This window comes from Hakea prostrata, chromosome 10, assembly GCF_041222555.1.
Source record: "Hakea prostrata isolate BN-2017 chromosome 10, UWA_Hpros_2, whole genome shotgun sequence".
Classification (NCBI taxonomy): domain Eukaryota; kingdom Viridiplantae; phylum Streptophyta; class Magnoliopsida; order Proteales; family Proteaceae; genus Hakea; species Hakea prostrata.
The window spans coordinates 49,046,254-49,065,790 of NC_142609.1; the positions used below are offsets into that span (position 1 = coordinate 49,046,254).

The window sequence follows — 19,537 nt, forward strand, 5'->3', positions numbered from 1 at the left end:
CTAAACCCTAAAGAGTCCAATTGAGATGAAAGGAACATCTGACTTAGGATGATCAAGAATGACTTGGAAGTAGAAGAGATACTACATTAACTAGGAACTTTCTTTTCACCTTATCTGTCTTTCACCCCATATTATGACTTGTTAAGAGATTCGCAGTTATTGACTTCAATAATTACATTATCATCTCAACTTCTCAACCTCCAATTCCCCTCAAGTTTCAACCCAAAAAAAGAATCCCCTCAATTCTAGATTAGAGAACATGATATTTGATTACTTAAAATCTTTACAATCACTCATAAATCCTAAATAAGAGGAATTCCATGCAAGATTTTAAGGTGTAGATTTGAATTTAAGAAACTAAAGATTATGAAGAGCAACTCATAACCAGTTCTTAACTACTTGACCTCAGATCTAACAATCCAATGAGATATTTGGTGTTTATGAAGCCCCATATTTGTTCCAATAAAGTTAACGAACACTAGAAACAGTAATTTCAAACAGAAATGGGGCATCACACAATAATCAGTGTTTTGCGCAACCTTTTTGAAAAAATAGCCTGTGGATTCTCATAACAAAATGGAAGATACCGACCAAGGAGTTGTCCTCGGATGATAAACCACACGAACTTATTTTTCTTGTGGAATGTCAAGTACTGCAAATATTGGACTATCAATCCCTACTCCCATTGCATTCAAACCGTTGTCGACGTACACGACTGCACCGGTGATGGCCGAAGAGAGTGGTGATACAAGGAAGGCGGCAGCGTTCCCAACTTCATCTGCCCAAAATTTATTTAACAAACCATTTAGAGAATGTAATCGAGTAAACATAAATAAAATTCGGAGGGGATGTTCAAATTCTCACCTGCAGAGAGTTCCTTCTGTATGGGAGCATTGGCATATGAATATTCAATCATCTTGTCAATGAAACCGATAGCCTTTGCAGCACGACTTCCAAGTGGACCTAATGACAGTGGCATAACAAGGCGAAAGAAACAAATTACACATTCAATAAATTGTTCATTAAACCTATGCTGGACCGTTAGGAGCAAAGCACACACCAAGAGTAAATGCTATGACCTTTTTTTCTCTTTCCTAAGGGTGGGGGTGGTCAGAAGCAAGTACATTAAAATCAATAGTATACAATTGCTTCAACCGTGAATGAGCTATAAGCCTATATCCGTACACCCTTGAGGTAGTTGTATATCTATAGCTTATATAACTAAAAGGAAATCCATGGGAATTTGAAGATTCAGTGTAAAGCTTCTAATATACAATCATAACGGGAGAGGTTTTTAGCCATCTAGCATTCTACAACTTCAATATTTTACGTTGAAATCAACTGCGAGATTAAGTTTATTTTATATATACATTCATGCTTTTGGTTTCCAAGGCTTGTCATGTTAGCATACAGATATTCCAGTAGAAGACTTCAGAAAAGATAATGTCTTATCCTACATACAGGGCATGAGGTCGCCTCCAGTTTATTCATCTCTTAACCGTTAACTTTGAGACCAACCCTAAGAATCTCAAAATGAAAGAATTTATCATCTGATGCATAACCATCATGGTATTTTTTTTTCTTTTTTTTTTTGGGTAAGAACCATTATGGCATTTAACCATACAGCAGAGTGCATTCTATTGTATGATTGACTGATTCTAAGAAGGCCATGGTAGTTAGTCAAGGTAAAAGTTGTTCGATGGTAGTTAGTGACAGAGAACAGCCTGAAACACCGAGTCCCTGAGCAAGTACAATGTCAAAGCACAAGGAAAAGAACATATGATATTGCTGATATGGGTTTACGCACCAGCAGAAATAGTATTGACTCGAATTTTTTGTTTTCTTCCAGCCTCAAAAGCAAGCACCTATATCAAGTCAAAAGATATCAGGAACCCATAGGTAATAGCCGTAAATCGAAGCAACCATCTGGTTAGTGACAGGGCAGAAACTTACTTTAGTATCACTCTCCAGAGCAGCTTTTGCTGAACTCATGCCTCCACCATACCTATACACAATATTATTTGGATCATAAAACATCTACCACTAAGAGGACTCTTCCACATAAAAAGACATCAAGACAAGTAAAATAATGCCTCATAACATACCCAGGAATGATCCTTTCAGAAGCAATGTATGTGAGAGAAATTGAGGCACCACCTGGAAAGTTGCACAAAATAATGAGTTATAGCATAAAAATTTACTATTGCAAAATAGTACTTGATAAGAAAGGAACCAAAGAGAGGGTGTATCTATGTGTCTGCGACACAGAGAGAGAGAGAGAGAGAGAGAGAGAGAGAGAGAGAGAGAGAGAAAGAGAGAGTGCCTGGATTCATTATTGGAAGGAAATGCTTGAGCAAAGAAACAAAAGAGTAACTCGATGCAGAGACAGCGGCAAGATATCCTTTCCTGGAGGTCTCCAACAGGGGTTTACTCACCTACACATAAGATGTTTACTCCTTAGATACCAAACTTTGATTGTGAAATAGAAATACAACATAAATGAGGACGACTACCTCAGGTCCATTCGCAAGCGAGTGCACAAGGATGTCAATACTACCAAAATCCTGTCTCACTGATTCGACAACTTCCTGTGAAATGTTTGTAACCACTATGAGATCATATGTTATACTCAAGATTAAAACTATTTTATACAGGGGAACTATGATTTCAACTGTGTAGATGACAAAGCTCATCATGACACATAAAGCTAATAAAAGATATAACAGGCAGTAAAGGCTAGTCAAGATTTAAACTATTTCACCATGGCAAGTATGTTCTATTTTGTGTTTCTAAGGCACCTGAGTTTCTGCAGATTGGTTTGAGAGAGATGTAGTCTATGAGCACTAAGATGAGTCTAAAGAATCGAAAGCAGGATGACAAGGTCTGGCAAACCATTCTCACAAGTCATCACTGCTACAAATCCCTCTTTCTGAAATGCGGTCCTTATATTACCATAACATGCTTTTGAACAGAAACTTTCTATGCTTTTCAAAGGATAAATTCATATTCTTTTCCATCTAGAGCTGTTTATTTAAGTCTATACACATAGATGAACAGACTGTTGAGCTTACATCAATAAGCATAAAGTTGTTGAACAGATAAGACTTTTATTAAGAAGTTAACACAAGATTCTGCTAGGTAGCCAAATGAATGGTTCTCAAATGTCTGCCACAACTTTTGCTCTGCATTAGAAGGAAAATGAGGCAACTTACCTGTACAGTCCATTTAGAAGATCCTGCGTATCGCTTATTTGCTTTTACCTGCAGAATAACAAATGACACCACCTTAAACAACCAAATTTTTTCATTTCAAATATTAAGCATTGGAACTATAAAATCACTCGGCATATTTACGTCTTCAGGAACTTCTTCAGGGCTATCAAATACTGCATCCAATGGGTAAACTTTCGTAATCTCCATCAGAGAACCATCTGGTAATCTGAAATGTCAAATTCTCTATCACAGGAGGCAATGACGATATATATCAAACCTTTTAAGGGTGAATCTTGAATGAGTAATGTTAAGCACAGAATCTTACTTGCGTGATTCATCAAACTTCCCACGTCTTAGACTGGTCTCGAAAATGTTTAGTGCCTGCACAAGGATAGGGTATCTTCCAGGAGGTCAAAATTTTCACAGACCTAGAAAACCTCTGCAAATGCATAACAACAACTATGGAAGGAGGTTTGTTTAACATACAGGTACCCATGTACCAACAAGGATTTCGGCACCTGCTGCAGCAAGAGATTTTGCAATTGCCCAACCATATCCATTGTCATCAGCTACTCCGGCAATAAATGCTCTCTTACCTATAGAGTACAAACAAATTAGACAATAAAAAACATACAATAACAACAATAAGCTTTGTCCCAACTAAATGGGTCAGCTATATGGATTCTTGCCTTCCAATTAGTTCTGTTTGAGACCATGCTAGATACAAGGCCTAAGCTATGCTTATCATTTCTCACAACTCTTAAGGTTATCTTAGGTCTACCCCTAGCTCTTCTAGTCCCTTCAATCTGGATTATCTCACTTCTCCGTACAGGGGCATTTATAGGTCTCCATTGAAGGTGGTCATGTCACCTTAAACAACTTTCTCGAAGCTTATCACTTATGGGAGCAACTCCCAAACCAACTCTAATATGATCATTTCTTATCTTATCATTCCTAGTTTTGCCACTCATCCATCTTAGCATCCTCATTTCTACTACATTGAGTTTATCTATATGATTCTTTTTAACAGTCTAACACTTTGCACCGTACATTATAGTTGGTCGAACAATGGTTTTATAAATTATTTTTTTTAAGCTTTAATGGAATACGCCTATCACACAAGACCCTGGACACACCTCTCCACTTCATCCACCCTATTTTAATTATTTAAGAAACATCATCTTCTATATCACCTCTTTTATTTATGATTGAACCTAGGTACCTAAAACAATCACTATGAGGAATCTCCTTATCGTCAAGTATCACCACCTCATTGCCAAAAAACATGACTGGAAGGAAATGATTTTGCCATTCCCTAACCATACACGTTGTCATCAGCTATCCCAGTAAGATCTTCAATTTTTCGATTGACCATGTTGCTAATTGATTATATAGAGGTAAGTGGTTATTGGACTGATTCAGACCAGACAGTAAAAATCATTTAGTTGTTCCACAGCAAAAGGTAGACCATCAGGCCCATGCACATGCATGCAAGCACAAGTTGTCTATCATTGACATCTTGGAACTCATGATATACAAGTAACTAATAAGATCAACAACAAACCAGTTAGAAGAACTTGAAAATGGGTGAAGCTCTTAGAGTCTCACAAAGATTAATTATAAAAAAATATTTAAAAATTACAGAAATACATCAATTTTGATTTCATACTTCAGTTATTTTCTTGTTTAGATATATCAAGTTTTTTTAATCCAGATGCTGCATTGTGCCAAAGTTGGTTTTCAATGATAAAAAACCAAGAATCAAGATCTCAGTTTCAAGGCCTGTTTCAGTCTGCCAAAACCTGAGGTTTGGCCAAAATTTCACAAAGATGGGCTAAAACCAGGGAATATTGCCTGGAAATTTTGGCACCTGGTTTCAGCCCTGATTTGAGAGTTTGTTCACCTGATTTTTGGCATATATTATATTTAAAGGGTTCTAAACACAACAAATGAGCTGCTTTGTATGAAAAATCATCCAAAAGATAAAATTGATATCATATTAATTTAGAGTCATATAACCAGTTAACGACAGATCCAAAAAGTTCTAAACCTAATGTACTTTAAATGTCTAATACAATCAACATTCCACGACAAACAAAATGATGTTAACCATAAACTAAAGAAGAAAAAGAAATGATTGCTGAGATCTCCACTTCATTCTACGAGCCTTAATTCCATGATGAGTTCCTCCGTGGATCCATCCCACAAGCCGCATACCACTACATGAGTCTCAGCCTCTCTTCTGAATATGCAACATACACAATCCATGACATGGTGTAAACCTTCAAAGACCTTCAATTAGAAAATGGGAGAAGAATATTGAAGGACTGCAGAGATTTGTAGGTTTGGTCGAAATGGGGGAGGGAAGTTGAAACTGGTGAGACAGACAAGATAGGATCTACAAAATTTCACATATCTCATCAAAACAGAGACTATGATAAATGGTTGGGCCAGTTCGACTTGAAACCTGAGACTTTTATTTATCCCCTTGAGTTTCATCTCAGTTTTCGGCAAAATTTTACCGAAATTTAAACTATGTGCTCTACCATGCAGCAAAGTCTCACAACTTCCAGGAGGAATGACACTGAAAAGTTATTACTGAAGAAACAAAACTGCCCATGCAGAAAGATAAGAGTACAGGTCCTATTGTCCAATAGCCTAAGATTTCAAATCATAATTTTGAGTTTTTATGGAGCTACACTGAGTGGTAGAAAATCAAATAGTATGGAACAATTTTGGACCGCTGGAAGAAGTAATCAGATTTTAAGATTAAGTAACAAATAAAATTGAGAAGTGCAACACTGGAATTAAATGATACTGGAGGATGAACAGAATAACACTCAGGAAAGGATGCCATCAATGTAATCTATAAACAAGCAGGCTTTATTTGTAAATAAAAATATTATTGATACCAATGAATGAACTGCAACTTCTAGTATCAATCTCAAACAAGTCTGAAAGTAAGAAACATGATAACCTAGGTCTTGATGTTATCCTAGGTCAGAAAACAATATTTTAATTCAATCTCGTAATAGGTAGTTGCAGTGAGAAAACCAGACACTCGGCATGGGTTTGAATATGCTATTCGAGCATTAGCAATCAAGGAAATAATCTCAGGTTCTACAATACCAAAGCTTAGAAAAACTAGAGATCTAATAAACATGAAACTATCAGTTCATTAATTGAACCAAAAACAGAGGTTCCACTTGCTATAAACAGGAATGGATGTAGAGGAAAAAAGAGAAATACACAAGGGGTGCTATGGAGTATCTCCCTGAAGAGAGATAAAAGAACAGATAAAAGGAGAGAATGAAAGAGATCATGCACACAGCCAGCAGTTGGTTGAAAACTGAGTTTTGACAAGGGTGAGTCAGCTAGGTCAAGTTAAAATTATGGAAAACCTAGTCAAGAGTTAGTCATTTTTCTTAAACCATGAAGCCAGGTCACTTGAAAACTGAGTCAAAAAAACAGTAGATCCGTAATCTAAATAATAAGAAACCTCAACTCCTCGAGTTTGGCAATAATCAAAGGATTACCGAGAACAATAATCACCATAAAAACCATTACCTGACTTTTTAGCATTTGCAGTTCCACACAAAAAAGTTAATGAGATATTTGGAATTAGCTTAATTTTTTACCTTCTTGGACAGGGAGGGAGGGAGGAAGGGAACATGCAACTCCAAAATCCAATCAATTAACTCCATATTGGTTAAATGGCACTGCCTAATCCAAAATTTAGTGAGGAGGTCATGATAGATCCTTGTATTTACCAGCAAAGTGTCGGCTTATTTGGCAGTGACCAATGCCTCTTGGTGAAGAGGTCACGGTTTCAACTCTCCTCTCCTTGGTGGTATATGTAATAGTCCCAACACTCCCCCTCCCCCACGCCTAAAGATCCTTGTGTTATGAGTGCAGCCCACCTGTTACCGTTGGTTCCAGTTAATAAGTACTAACATAGTAATATAGCACAACTTCTAAATCCATAGCTGGAACTGTCATTCCGAACGACTTATAAAACCTAAGAGCTGTCTTAAAATTGAAGTGTCTCTGGACTCTGTTACAGATAGATCTTGATGGAACTGTTATCCAAAAAACTTACAGATTCAAATTTTTAGAAAACTCTCAGATGACACAGACACAAAGACATCAAACGCACCGTAAATATATTTCAGGGTTCAACGAACAGACAAACAGGAGTTCACAAGAACACTGAGAAAAAAGAGAAGCCCAGAGAGCAGCATTGCAGAAAATTACAACTTAACATAATGGAGAAGATAATTTGATCAGGAAACAGGATATATAAGATAGCATACCTCGCAGATCAATGGGCAAGCCAGGAAGGGGCTTAGTTTCACTTCCTTCAGAAATTGCCTTCGTAACGACCTTGTTCAATCTTACAGGACTTGAATTGAAGTTCCGAATGAAAGATTGTGCAGAAGAGATATGAGAAGAGCTTGTAAGCTTAGTCCGTAACGTGCCATTGGCGTCTAAGCAAGAAAAAGCTGCGTTTCCCTTGGAAATTTTACGAGAGGGAGAAATTCTGGGTCTCGCTGCTGCCATTTGCAGGCCAGATGCCGCAGTTGCCGCCATTTCCAATGAACTAAACTCAACAAGGAAAACACAGTAAAGTAAATATGCATTCAAAAATCCAAATATCACAATTTTGTAGAGAACTTGTTCCCAAAACTGAAAGATCATTCAACATATCTATCTAGTAACGAAATATTCCTCAAAAAAAAAAAATCCAACGACTAAATGCAAATGAAAATCAACAAAAACACTAAACACAATACAGATCAACAAAATCACAAGCACAGTAATCAGAACAAAATCATTTCCCAACTCCTTCTCTTACCTCTGTGGGGATGGAACGGGTGCGATCGAATACCGTGTCAAAGTGAAGAAAATCTTCAGCAGGCCTCGTTTTTATCAGTGATTGTGCTCTGCTCGGATCAAAGCTTGTGAAACAATTAGGGTGCTTTCTATATACATGAGTTTCGATAAGATCGAGGCTCTTTTGCTCATTGAAAATTTGCCAAACTTTTAGTTCAACTGCCTGAACTGGAGCTTTGGAAGTGACGAGGCGCACACCAGAGACTAATAAACATCGGATCGGCCGATTCCCTTTCCGGGTTTTTAAAATCTGAATCACTCGCTCATTAAATGTGAATGTGCTGTGGGTTGTGGGCTGTGGGCTCAAGAATCTGTCTTAAGCCCATGAAACTATAATGTCTGAATATATATATATATATATATATTAGAAAAAGGAACTTGTATTTATAGGATAACTAAATAAAGCATGTTTTGTTATCTAAATCCAGGTATTTGAAATCTCTGGATTCATGAATCGGAGATTTATACATGTTTGGTTGTAAAATATCGCTAGATTTATGAAATCACTTTTTTGCCAAAAACGTGAATTAAGCCATTATTGAGTATTGGGTGAAATCTATGGATTCTACTCTTAAGTATAAAATGGATAAAATTTGTGGATTCACGGAGCTCTACAATATTCGATAGATTTGAAGCTAACCAAACAATTAATTTGTTGAACCATGAATCCATATATTTTAAATTCCATAAAATTTCAGATACCTGAATTCATGTAACCAAACAGGCCTAGAGGATTACAATCTATATCTCACTAGGAGCTTGGAGAATGTTTTTTCTTTTGTGAGTGAATTTATAATGGGTGAATATTTTGTTCCATAATTTGTACTTCTGATTATCTCCATTTGAGTTTACCCAACAACAACAACAACAACAACAAATTTTGATCTCCATTTGATTTGGGCAAGGCGAAGAAGCCCAACTGAGCTAGAGGTGAGCTCAACTCTAACAACACCCGAACAACCAACATTAATTAAGCCCATAAGGCGTTAATACGTACATTTCTAGCCCAACAAAAGGTGAGTAGCCATGTACAACCGTGTGAAAGCCCAAGCAATTTAGTTTAGGAGTCAGGATCACCTCCCCGTTGAGGAAGCTTATCCACGTTTGAATACTAACAACTTGAAAATTCTGGGGGCAAATGTATTAAAGAAAAAGGTTGTAGCTGCTATTGAATCAGCTAGTTTGAAGGAAAAAGGCATGAGGAACTCCCTTGGCAAGTTTATCAGTCTCTACTATTGAATCAGTTAGTTCAAAGGAATAAGATGTGGGGAGCTTCCTCAACAAGTTTATTTGTTTTGCTATTGAGTCAATTAGTTCAAATGAATAAGATGTCAGGAACCTTCTTACGGTTTCTGCTATTGAATCAAATAGTTTGAAGAAATAAAATGTAGGAACTTCCTTAACAAATTTATCTATTTATTGTGCGTTGTAAGATCTTCTGTTAAGGATGCTTGATGGCCTTAAGCTTAATAGTTATAATATATTTTGGCCCTAATATGATATGATATGTATTAAAATAGGAGAGAATCGAAAAAGATGAACAAAAGGGCTGCGAATAAGAAGAAGAAAGCAAAGGATTTAAGGTTCTTCCTAAGCTCCTCATTTTCGTTGTTGCCATTGCCATCCCTTTCTAGTCTGCTCATTCATGTAAGTTGCAACACTCCTCAGCTTTGAGTTTTGAATTTTTTTTAGGTGAAAATATTTATTCAAAACAGGGAGAGAATTGCCTATGATTTTGATATTGATGCTAATATAAATTACTATAGTAGATTTATATGGGTCTCATTTTAGACAAACATCAATTAATCTCTATCTTGGAGTTGATTTGTTTTTATTGGTATAGATTTGAAAATGACAAGAAAGATGGTTGGGACGATGGAGCATTATTGCAAACTTGGTTGCTCTTTGGATGATGCACGTGATGAGTTTTCATGAGGAAAATGTATTAAAGAAAAATATTGTTGATATGAACGAGTTAGTTTGAAGTAATAAAATGTGGGGATACTTCTTTAATGAGTTCGGATCATTTTCTCATTCTCGACGGCTTTACAACCACAAAATGCAGTGGGATCTACAAGAACAAATAATAAAATATTTTAAAAAAATAAATAAAATCTCATGACCTAATCCAGACTCCTTTCTTAACACGTTTATTTGTTTGAAATAAGGTATGGTAGATTTGTTTTATCCCATTTATTTGAAATTTCTTTAACATGTTTATTTATTTGGAATGAGATTTAGGGTTCTTCTCTAAGCCGTTTACTTGTCTAAATAAGATGTGTGAATTTCATTTACATGTTTATATATTTGGAATAAGATGTGGTGAACTTCTTAATGTATTAAAATAAATTCTTCCTCATATCAACCTATGCGCCCAACCTTGTTTCTTTTCATAAAATTCCTTACAATTCAATTTATCTCATTTGCATCTGTGGGATCATATGGATCCTTCCATACTCTGCAATAAATCATCTAATTTCTACGTGATTCTTTCAATTCAGTTAAACAAGGTCAAGATCGAATTAAATTAGCATAGTCCAAAATCAATTTACTCGTGGAAAAAGTATTGATAAAAGTCTCAAAGTGTAATATGCAAGCACTATCTATTTTTTTTCCCTCTTCAAAATGAGTTTCAAATAAGCACTTGGATCAAAGCGTATGAAAGGAGTTGGTTTCAACCACTAGAACAGCTCTGGTTTAGTATCTGATGCGTAGAGAATCCATACTTGGTAGAATTACTGGGTGATTGGCGCATACGGCTTTAAATGGGCCAATTGATTAGTCCAGTGAGGAATCGGTCTTTAAGAGGCCTTGGAGCCCAAAAACTATAGATGATGAGTGGCTCAATCACGGATGGGCCTTTAAATCCCGTCCAGGCCCAAACCCACCGGATATCCAGTGATTCGGTGACGCAAAAACGTAAGAATAATATAAGCTTCGCATCATTAAGCCGACTCGTGACTTCGTGAGTCGTGACGACTCAAACGACAGCAAATCCAATTTAAAATTTTAAAAACCCTAAATTCCAATAATTATAGGATTTGTTTTGTATTTTTTAAATTTAATTTATTTTTCCTATATCCACACCTCAATCGCCACTCTTTCTTCTTTTCGAGACTCTTCCTTTCGTTGGGTCTGCTGTTGCAAACTCTAGGGTTTTTGCTTCTCGTCTTCGTTCTATTTTCAAAGTTCTTGCCTTTGAAGGGTTTAGCGTTTCGCTTAACCCTTGCTTGGAGTGGCTTCAGTTCTCTCTCTCTCTCTTCGTCTTTCTCTGCTTTCTTTTCATTTTTTGTTTCAGTTTCTTACTATCTCGATCTCTTCTGGTAGAAGATGGACCCTTTTGGACCTGCTCGTAAGAGGGGGAGACAGGGTGCTGCTTTGAATGGCAATGGAGGACCAAAAAAATTCAAGCAAGGTTTGTTCTTCCTACATATTTATATGGTTTCTTTGCTTGTGAGTTTAGGGTTTTCTATTTTTTCTTCGTTGGTTCACTTTCTGGGAGCTGCTTTAAGCCCTTTGATGTGTCCGTATGCTTGATTTTCATGTTGCTCGAGTTCAGTACATACCTGTTGTGTCTTGTTGGAGGTATTTTTGTGGTCCGTGATTCCAGTGGTTGTTTACTTCTTTTCTGTTAAGGAGGTTTAAGTTTATCTCTGAGAGTGGTTTTTTGCACCCTAAAGTACTTCCAAGTTATGGAGGTTCTTGGTGACATAGATCTGTGTTTACGGGTTATTGACTGCTGAGATTCTGTTTTGCCATGTCTCACGTTGTGCATTTTCAGTTTAGCGTTATCTATATATTTTTATTCTGAAACTCCAAGCTTATATGGGTTTTCTAGGTTGACGTATCAACAAGAGGGACATTGTTCTCTTTTTAGTTTTGTTCTGATCTTCTTCTCTCCATTTCAAAGTTTTAGGTTTTAAGACTTAAATATCGTAAATTAGCGAACAAAATATTTATTGTTATTCTCTTAACCACTTGTTTGATGCCGTAACCTTAAATTGAAAACCTTCGAAGGGCTTAAGCACAGTTTGTTTTCACAATCCACGATTGAATGGAACTACATCATTTGAACAGGATTCGAACCTTCAGACCCAAAGTTTGAAAATTATTCTACCAGATTGTGAATCCAACATGGTTAAAAAAGTTCATAAACTTTCAAAAGATATGTGATTTCAGTACGGATGCACTCAATGGAAGTGTAATGGACTTGTAAATTAGTTAAAACGGGATGGTCTTTGCATTTTAAATCATGATGATTTCTTTCCCTGTCTATTGAATATTAATACTGTTTCAGGTTGTACTAAAAGTCAGCTTTGCTGGTAATGTTAAATAATATTGAATATGCGTCTTGAATATTCTTGAAGTTGGCAGATAAAAAAGCTCACTGAAATTTTAACTGAAGAATAGTAATTAATGTTCTGGAACAGAAATGGAGTCTTTTCCAACTGGTATAGGAAGCAAATCGAAGCCATGCACCAAGTTTTTCAGGTTCTAATCTTAACTTGTTTAAAATAAATATTGCAAACTCAATATTATCGCCTTTTAATGCTTACTCTATAATTCTGGTAATAATTTTATTTACCTTTCTCATAAGCGATGACAGTTATTCAAATCTAATGAATTGGACATCTAAAGTTGTCACACAGGTTAACATTCATGTGCTCTAATCGGCTAAAGAAGATGATTGAACTCAGATATCATGTTGATCAACAGTAGCTATGTGGGTATAATTACATGTGAGGCTGTCTGTAGTGCAAGATAAATACAAATGGAATGGAAGGGTATCTCGATTATGATGGTTGTTTTTGATGTGTATGGCTTAAACAATTGTTATATGAATCCAGCTATCTATGTTTCAGCTTTGGTGGTTAGTTACAGTTTCACCAGTTCACTAGTCCACTGTTTAAACAGGCATTTTTGTTTTTGGGTAGAATTGCTGATTAGATCTAATATGCAGATAATAGATACCAAAGACAAGAATAAACTTCATGCTTGTAATTGCATTGTCTATTCATACTTCATTTATAATGACAGTGTGAGACTGGTTAAAGGAAATTTAAATTTGTGTGAATTTTTGTTCTTTACTTTGTGCACATTTAATTACATTGATGATTATTTTTGGTAAATACAGTAGATTGTATGGTACATGCTGTCTATTGTATTGTCAGCCTTTAAACTAGTGGAGGATGATTTATCTCAATAAAGAAAACCCAATGGATGGGTATCATTCACATGCTTAGCAAAAGTATAGGTTGGATTTTTGTTAAATTATGAATATCAACTATTATCATATAAAGTCAATATATTTTTTATTGTCCTAAGATTGCCTTCTTTCTACTTTGTGTTATTCTTGTGAGTTTTAAGTTGATTGGACTCAAGGTTGATGTACAAGATGTCATGTAGATTAAGATTGGCGAGAACTCTGTTAAGAGGCAAAGAAACTATGTGGTTGCATGCTTATTTTCTCTCCTTCTTTTTCCTTTCTTATCTGAAGATTCTGTGCTCTTTGATATGAGCGCACTGATTTGCTAGCACTCAAATTGTTATGTTTGAAAATTTTGCATTCCCGACACTTGCTACTTTCAGTTCACAAAAGAACCTTTTTTAACATAAGAAAGATTTTGTTCCACTGCGTATGAGCGTCATCTCCCAATGCCAACAGATTTCTTAGACTAGTAGGATTTAAAGTGTAGTGAGGCTTGTTTTGAATATTTGTATTGGATTATTTAGCTTACTCTCGACACTCTTGGCAGTATGGGAGTGTTATGTCTTGTGTGGTTATCCTTGCTGATTTACTTAGTTGTTTGTATGTAGTGTAAAATAATTGTTTCCTTCCCTTTGCATGGCTTAAATAGAAGGCATAAGCTGGCAAACAATTTTATGTTTACGATTTAAAATTTCTAGATTGCTGGTTGTTTTTGCTAATATGTTGCCTTGGTATTAATGTGAATATTGTTGACTGTAAATCTTTTTCCATGGAGGTATGAATTATTATAAAGAATAAGGTAAATTTTTATTCCTCTTAGAAGGAAGTATAATTTATTCCTTGGAATGGATTACATCAATGTGTCCTGGAAGGTATGATCTTTGTAAAAATGTTGTGTTGCCCGTTTAAAGTGGTGGCTTTCATAGAACAGATTAAAATAGGGGTAAAATTTTATAGATATAGAATCAGGTTCTGAAATCTGATACATGGCTGAATCACATCAACTCTATCCTACAGTTAAGCCTGCTATTTGCTTGAGCTATCCTTACTGATGAAAGTTTGTCAAATTGCATATTCATGAGTAATCCAACCACTGTTGTGTGTTCTCCCATAGTCCTGGACTTCAGAATTCTATGCATCCAATAGTATCTCGATTCTTTTTCCTCCTTTTTTTTTTGGGGTGGTTGGGGTTGGTTGAAGAGGAGGAAGCAAGAGGGGCAGGGGTGTGAAGAAGAGGAGGGATTGATACTGAACTTTTGGCTGCTAGCGTTGGTTTGAGAATCAAGATGTGAACGAGGTAACATGAGTAAGGGAATGAAATGGAACGTGTGTAATAGTATTTAACCGTGCAATGTCTTGTGTAGTTACTTTGCTCCTTTTTATGCTTGACAGACTATTGCCTTTCTTGCTAATGGTGGTCTTATGAGGGATCTTCCATTTTGAAGACCAATTAGCTGTTCTATCAGCTGTTGGTCCACCAAGACATTCCTGTTCCTTACTGATGTTCATTAAATTGAGTGCTGTGCCGTTTTAAAAACCAATTCTTTGTTTTGTCTCTGCCCTGTAGATCTCAGAGTTCTGCTGTAATTGCATGCATACGATCCAGCTTGCTTAGATTTCGACAAAATATAATGGACCAACTAGGCGACACCTTATTCAAATTTGGTTTCTTGTTTGAGTGAGTTGGCTTTTGAAATCGGTTCTCAAACTGTGGTCAGCTTTTCTGCCTTCTAAGACGGTTGATTGGTTGCTAGTGTTCAGAAAATGAATGATCCTCCTGTTTGGTTTTGAAGATCAATTATATTTCAAAATTTCGGCTCTTTAGGATTCCAATGGTGATATTAATATGAATTTAAAAAAATATTTTCCACGTCTGTATCCTGATAAGTTGAATTTGTGATTTTATAGCTCTGCCATGTTTGTTTGTTGGTATAAGAGATGCTGATGTTCTTAGCTGAAATCCATCATATATGTTGGTCCTCTGTTGTAGTTTAGAGTCAATTTTGCAATAGCGTGTCATGTTTAGTTAGTTGTTCTATGATTGAATGGTAGTGTTGATAAAAGCATGCCTAGAGAAAATTTTCGCAAGTTTGGGTCATTGCGATCAAGTCTACAATGTTAGCAAAAATGCACAGTTTTGGCTAAAATTAAGTCGTGTATGTTGTACCTAACAAAAATGCACTGCTTCGATGAAACTTTTGCCAATTCAGGTCCGTTTTGTAATTTCAGTATGTTTGAAATGGCATCCTTAAAGAAGGTTTTGAAGAGGAATCATGAACATGATGCTTTTGCTGGATAATTGCATTTGTCCACAATTTGGTATGGTTTTTTATGGGGGAAAAAATCAATACATGGCAAATGGTTGACAAAGGCTATTTTCCAGGAAATGCATCATAACAGAACGCCAGAGTATATTGCTTGCAATCTGTCAAATTTTTACTCAGTTTCATTCATTCTCATCTGATGTATATAACTTCTTTAGAAATTCCAGAACAAGCTTATGTAATTGTCCTTTATTCTGCTTATAAGTTGTTTAGTTCTGAATTTTCTGGCCTTAATTTCTTGGCATTATGACATGGTCTCTTGTGCTGATGTTTCCCTTTTTTTTTTTTTAATGTTCATTCTCTTTCACTTCTAATTCAAGATTAGTTTCTGTGGCATGGAAGTTCTGATTTGTTTTTTGAGTTAAGTAATAGATGAATCTGGTGTTCCCATTCTTCTTTTGGATTGGATATTTTGACCGTAAAACTCTGGAGATTTCATGGATGTTGATATCTTAGTTTTCAGCGGAGGTCTGACAAACCTCCTGGCTGTGTTTCCTAGTTTTTGCGATCCTAATAGTGAAGAGATTGAACCGTCTGAAATTTTAGACTATGATCTCCATATAAAATCAACACAACTTCAGACTATGATGTCCATGTACAATGAGGGATGTGAAAGCCAATTTTTTGTTCTCAGATAGGTGAGATCCGACAGTTCAGATTGAGTTTTGTTGGTTCGCATGATTGTTGGTCTGATGCATTTGTTTTTGTGTTCAGACTTTGATGATACAACGCTTATGTATTATTGCATGCTTATTATTTGTGTGCTTTTGTTTGCTTAAGTTAATGGGTTAATTTCTATTTGTTTGTGCAGTTCTGATAATTTCTTCTGCATATTCTATAAATAATGTGGTATTTGGTTGGTATTTTATCTATCGGCTTTAGCATAGAAAGGTTGTAATCTCCTTTTTTGGAGCTGCCCATACCTGTAGGGTTAATAGTTATGTGGTTTGATCTTTGTTGCACATTATTATTCTAAGATTGACAAGTCATGTATATCTTTTGGTTCTCTCGATGAGCTCTGTAGTTATTGGTTCATGGTTTGGATGCAGTACTGCTGGATGTCCCTTTGGTGAAGGCTGTCACTTCTTGCACTATGTTCCAGGAGGCATCAATGCTGTGGCTCAGATGACTAATTTGGGTGGCAACCCAGCCATGCCTCCCTCAAGAAACCCAGTTGGTCCATCGCCCATCCATGACGGTAATATACCGGTTGTGAAGACTCGTGTATGCAACAAGTATAACACCGCAGAAGGTTGCAAGTTTGGCGACAAGTGCCATTTTGCCCATGGTGAGAGGGAGCTTGGAAAGCCATATGCACCTTCACATGATGACTCCCGAATGATGGGGCCTATGACGGGCAGGCTGGGAGGACGACAGGAGCCTCCCCCACCTGGTCTTGCTGCTGCAGCAAGCTTTGGTGCATCTGCCACTGCCAAGATCAGCGTGGATGCTTCCCTTGCTGGGGCAATCATTGGAAAAGCTGGTGTGAACTCAAAGCAAATCTGTCGTATCACGGGTGCCAAGCTTTCTATTAGGGAGCATGAATCAGATCCTAGTTTGAGAAACATTGAGCTGGAGGGTACATTTGATCAGATCAAGCAAGCCAGTGCTATGGTGAGGGAGTTGATTGTAAACATCAGTTCTTCCCCAGGTGGCATGAAGGCCTCTGGAGGTACGACACCTATTCCAGCAGCAAGCAATTTCAAGACGAAGCTGTGTGAGAACTTTGCCAAGGGATCATGTACGTTCGGCGATCGTTGCCACTTTGCCCATGGAGCCAACGAGCTTCGTAAGCCAGCCGTGTGATCTTTTTTCTTGTCTCTCATCTTCTGCTTTTCTTGAAGTCTATGTTGTAGTTGTGATGGCCCCTTTTGAGTATTGGTAACGATGAGCAGTTTTTATGAGGAAAGCGAATTTGACAGCCATTGAAAGTAGTAAAGATTTCAAGGTTCTTCAACTCTCTACTACCCCCAGACAAACTACTACTAGTGTTCCAGCTGTAAATGGGTTATGTCGACTTCTGCCTCTGTCCTAATTTCGTGATTTTCCATGGTATCAACTTGTCTGGTTGGAAATTAGATTCTTTTTAGCTTCGTAGACAATCCTATTTCTGCTAGTATTTGTGATAACCTCCCTTCCTCTGTGAGTGTGAGGCTGTTGAAAAACAAACAGGTTTTATTTATTTGCAAGAGTAGATGGCTAGAGCTGATTGTTAGGTGCAGGAATAACTCTAATATTGCACCCGGGTGATTGTGAAGGACCATGCGAAAGTCAATGGGCAGCTCACTGATAAGATCACCCTGTCAAGAGGCTCACAAGGGTTTTCTCCTTAAGCTTAAACCCTCACCATTAGTAGGAGGTGAATAGGAGGCTTTTGCGTGCTTCCCAAAAATCCTTGGAGAAGATATGCTCATGGTCTTGGTCGAAATCTTATACGATGCAAGCTGTAGTATTCTGACCCACGCAGCTAGTAGGAAACCAAAAGAATTGTATCTAATATGGGTTGATCCAGCTTTGCTGATTTGAAGAATGTACTTTGGCATGCTGGTCAAGTATTCGGTTACTGGATGGTTTATCATGAATTTAAGAAGAAATAGTCTATGAATCAGGTTTCATACATGTAATCCTCCTTAGACCCTAGTTAAAAATCAAGAGTTCTGTTGTGTCTTTTTTTTTTTTTTTTTTGGTAAATCAATAGTTCTGTTGTGTCAAATCCAAATGTATAGCAAGAGAAATGAACAAGACTGAATATCTGGTGTCATTCATAAATTATATGATATGAATCTGTGGAAATTTAAATTTCTAATCTTCCTATAACGAATTAAGCCTCTATGAAAGTATCAAATCTTGAGCACAAACGTGTCTATACTCTCCAATTATTACGATAAGTGGGTCCAATTATTACGATAAGTGGGAAAATTTCCAGCTAGTTTTAGGTGACGTGGCATGGTGATGATCGGACACTTTCAGCTTGGACGTTGCAAAGAGATATAATCATAATTGAGCTTTGCTTCCTTCCCAGTTTTGATATGAATTCTTGTATAATGGTACACATGGCAAACTCGAAGGTGTGAAAAATTCAATCGAATGTAATATAATTACCCCACTATCGTAATCCATGTATTGGAATTTTGACAACGCTTTTATCCTTGCGATGGATTGAAGCAGAAACGTCTATGCTGAAACTCACTTTACAGGACCTGAGGTTTGAGATATCTAGAACAAGGCAAAAAAGAAAACCACTATTATAAATCCGTTGATCTACTGTCAATGAATAACCGTAACTAGTGGCCAGTGACTTGTTGTACGGTTCAAGTGTTCCCTGCAAATAACCGTAACAAAAGAACCATCAATAATTTAACCGTTTGACTAACTCAAATATGGTTGAGGTATTTGAATATATTTATGCCACCGAGTGGGTGTGAACTTAGGATCTTCCCATGGGAGGGCGGGTCTTTAACCGTTTGACTAACTCAAATATGGTTGAGGTATTTAAATTATACCCAATGTATGTTCTAATAGAGGCCATTGGATCAGTTATAAATACTAGCTAGAAACAAGGGTTTAGGTATTCTAATCTAAATACTCAGGGTGTAATGTTTTAAGAAACCTTGTGTTTAAACTTTAATAATCTTAAAGCAAAATTGAAATCAACGGGTTGCTCTGGCCAAAGAATAGAATCAATAGGTTCTAGAAAACTTTACTCAATAAGAAAAACAAGGAGATATAGATTGGCCAAAGAATGAAACAATAGGTTCTAGAAAACTTTACTCAACAAGAAAAACAAAGAGGTATAGATTGATTTCAAAAAGAGATAAAGAGGTATTGATTGATTTCAAAGTTGATAAAGGGAAAGTGAAAAGTTAAAAGTGCTAGCAGGCAAAACAAAGAAATGGTTT

General features: G+C 36.6%; 2 protein-coding genes across 3 annotated transcripts; one reads left to right on the forward strand and one right to left on the reverse strand.

Moving 5' to 3' along the window:
- Window positions 1-293: 293 nt before the first annotated feature.
- Window positions 294-8,316, reverse strand: LOC149003697 (enoyl-[acyl-carrier-protein] reductase [NADH], chloroplastic-like). The gene is made up of 13 exons (XM_089137429.1): window positions 8,068-8,316; window positions 7,526-7,812; window positions 3,699-3,808; window positions 3,538-3,593; window positions 3,354-3,438; window positions 3,213-3,260; window positions 2,514-2,588; window positions 2,324-2,435; window positions 2,106-2,157; window positions 1,954-2,005; window positions 1,808-1,865; window positions 865-963; window positions 294-778 (listed from the first exon to the last, which is right to left on the reverse strand). Exons 2-13 carry the CDS (start codon window positions 7,800-7,802, stop codon window positions 627-629), a joined length of 1,176 nt encoding a protein of 391 aa, XP_088993555.1. The 5' UTR covers window positions 7,803-7,812; window positions 8,068-8,316; the 3' UTR covers window positions 294-626.
- Window positions 8,317-11,195: 2,879 nt separating this feature from the next.
- Window positions 11,196-18,263, forward strand: LOC149003698 (zinc finger CCCH domain-containing protein 14-like). 2 transcript variants are annotated; one of them, XM_089137443.1, is made up of 4 exons: window positions 11,196-11,349; window positions 11,433-11,520; window positions 12,536-12,596; window positions 16,688-18,263. In XM_089137443.1, exons 2-4 carry the CDS (start codon window positions 11,436-11,438, stop codon window positions 17,442-17,444), a joined length of 903 nt encoding a protein of 300 aa, XP_088993569.1. In that variant the 5' UTR covers window positions 11,196-11,349; window positions 11,433-11,435; the 3' UTR covers window positions 17,445-18,263. The 2 variants fall into 2 exon arrangements, with proteins under 2 accessions (XP_088993569.1, XP_088993570.1); XM_089137444.1 differs by having other exon boundaries at window positions 11,436-11,520.
- The last annotated feature ends 1,274 nt before the right edge of the window (window positions 18,264-19,537 follow it).